The sequence below is a fragment of the Cyclopterus lumpus genome, chromosome 7 (assembly GCF_009769545.1).
Source record: "Cyclopterus lumpus isolate fCycLum1 chromosome 7, fCycLum1.pri, whole genome shotgun sequence".
Lineage (NCBI taxonomy): Eukaryota > Metazoa > Chordata > Actinopteri > Perciformes > Cyclopteridae > Cyclopterus > Cyclopterus lumpus.
In genome coordinates, this window is record NC_046972.1 from 1,112,794 (window position 1) to 1,115,293 (window position 2,500).

At 43.2% G+C, this 2,500-nt stretch overlaps 1 protein-coding gene across 1 annotated transcript in view; it reads left to right on the forward strand.

The window, feature by feature from the left end:
- Nucleotides 1-301: 301 nt before the first annotated feature.
- The window catches only part of LOC117733539 (mitofusin-2-like), a 4,145-nt gene continuing 1,946 nt past the window's right edge, over nt 302-2,500 (forward strand). Inside the window, exons 1-5 of the mRNA XM_034537279.1 lie at nt 302-406; nt 731-833; nt 918-1,138; nt 1,582-1,737; nt 2,110-2,306. Of these exons, the coding sequence (XP_034393170.1) occupies nt 302-406; nt 731-833; nt 918-1,138; nt 1,582-1,737; nt 2,110-2,306 (782 nt within the window). The remainder of the gene's footprint in view (nt 407-730; nt 834-917; nt 1,139-1,581; nt 1,738-2,109; nt 2,307-2,500) is intronic.

The window sequence follows — 2,500 nt, forward strand, 5'->3', positions numbered from 1 at the left end:
CGTCTGTTTCACTAATGTTTCAAGTTCATCTTATTCCCCAGTGTGGTCTCCACCATCTGCATCAAAGCTCAGAGCTGCTCCATTATCAAACTAAATCATCATTTTTTGTCACAATTGAGTTCACAATTATTTAGCATGTTTCCATTGAACGTCAAGCATTTAGAAAGAACATTTTGTCGCCCACATTTGGAAGTTAAATGCATCAACTTTGTACAACTTTAGCGCAAAATTAAGATTCTAGATCAAGGAAGACCGTTGTTTTCTTGTAAACGTTTGAATGAAGCACATTGATTGTAGAGAGATGAATGTTGATGACAAGCCTGTTTGTGTTTCCAGACGAGCCAGGTGGGAGCACAGTCAGCCCTATCTCACGCTCAGCATGGCTCACTGTGCTCGAGAGCGTCCTGTAAGGCTTAAAATCACCTGGACACATTCTCTACAGTGTATTTCTTGTTCATGTCGGTGACTTAGGATTCTTTTTTTGAAGCCTAAAAATTCTGCCTCCCATCCGACTCGTCTTGAAACACAGACGGGCTTGTTTTTCAGTGTCATCAACATTCATCCCGCTACGATCAATATGCTTCATTCAATTGTTTACAAGAGCACATTTGTCATGAGATTTATATAAGTAATTAAAATGTCTCAATATTTTACCTTTGACTCACCCGATAAACATTTCATTGAATCTAGTCTGTGATGGACATCCTGTGTCGTTGTGGTTTTGTTCTAGGAGCTCCATCGGCACATCGAGGAGGGTCTGGGCAAGAACATGTCAGAGAGATGCTCCACCTCGATCACCAGCTCCCTGCAGGCCACACAAACCGACATGATCGGTATGACTCCTTCCCCTGAGACATCCCCCTGTCTCCAGGAAAGGCTCCAATTTATTGTGTGTGTGTGTGTGTGTGTGTGTGTAGAGGGTCTGAAGCCTCTGCTGCCCAACCTGGTCAGAGAGCAGGTGGACAAGCTGGTTCCTCGTCAGTGCTTCAGCCTCAGTTACGACTTGGCCTGTGACAAGCTTTGCAGTGACTTCCAGGAGGACATCAGCTTCCACTTCTCTTTGGGCTGGACCATGCTAGTCAATCGCTTCCTTGGGCCCAAGAACACCCGACGGGCCCTAATGGGCTACAACGACCAGGTACCACCTCTCCCAGATCAGTACCTGGATGTTCTAGTTGGACCGAGTGAGTGAAGCTTCTGGAGTGCAGATTCACAGTATTTTTGGCAGATGGCATTCATAATGGATTCTAAATCCCCTTATGCAATAGCATTTTTGTATAGTATTTTCCATGAGGTTTGGTTTGTTCAATGCCACTTGTTCATTAATTCACTAATGTATATAGCATAGTGAACCAAAAGCATTTAAACTGTTCACAATGTGTTCCTGTTTACTTTGGGAATCTTAGACATATCATATCGTTCTCTCTTTCTCTGCCTGTGTATCCTTTGTTCTGTTCTTTGAAGTAGCCAAAGGTTCTGCTTTATATCATTAGCTATATTATATTTCACCTGATATCTTCTTTATTCATAGTAGCATTGTGCTGGATCAGGACTGTCAGTAGAGGTCTGTTCTCCCTGCAGGTCCCTCGTCCGATGGCCCTGACTCCAGTCAGCACCAGCATGCCTCCATTCCCACAAAGCTCCGTGACCCAAGAGGAGCTGATGGTCTCCATGGTGACTGGTCTCGCCTCCCTTACCTCCCGTACTTCCATGGGTGTCCTTGTGGTGGGCGGCGTGGTAAGGACACACACACACACACACACACACACACACACACACACTGACTGAAGGCCTGTGTAAAAGAGAACAAAGTGCTGGTAAAGGCTAGAAGGTGGATCTTGAGTTTAAGGGTGTTTTTTTTTTTTCTCTCATATTCAGTTTACTGTATACATTTGAATTTTATGATGCACGTCTTATGACATTTATTATGAAGACTAAATATTGACCTATTGCTCCATGCTTGGTTGTTTTCAAGTCATTACCCTATAATATTTGTTATACACCAGGACATCCCTTCATCCAACCGCTGGATCAGCTTCACTGTATATTTAGATATCAGAGGTAGAAGTGTACCATAAGCCAGACCTCGAGCTTCATTGGTTTGTGCAGGTCTGGAAAGCAGTGGGCTGGCGTCTGATCGCCCTGTCAGTGGGTCTGTACGGACTCCTCTACATCTACGAGCGGCTCACCTGGACTACCAGGGCCAAGGAGAGAGCCTTCAAGAGACAGTTTGTGGACTACGCTAGCGAGAAGCTTCAGCTCATCGTCAGCTACACCGGATCCAACTGCAGCCACCAAGTCCAGCAGTGAGCTGCGTGTGCATGTGTATGTGTGTGTGTGTGTGTGTGTGTGTGTGTGTGTGTGTGTATATATATATATATATATATATATATGTGTATATATATGTATATGTGTATATATATATATGTATATATATATATATGTGTGTGTATATATATATATATATATATATGTATATGTATGTATGTATATATATATA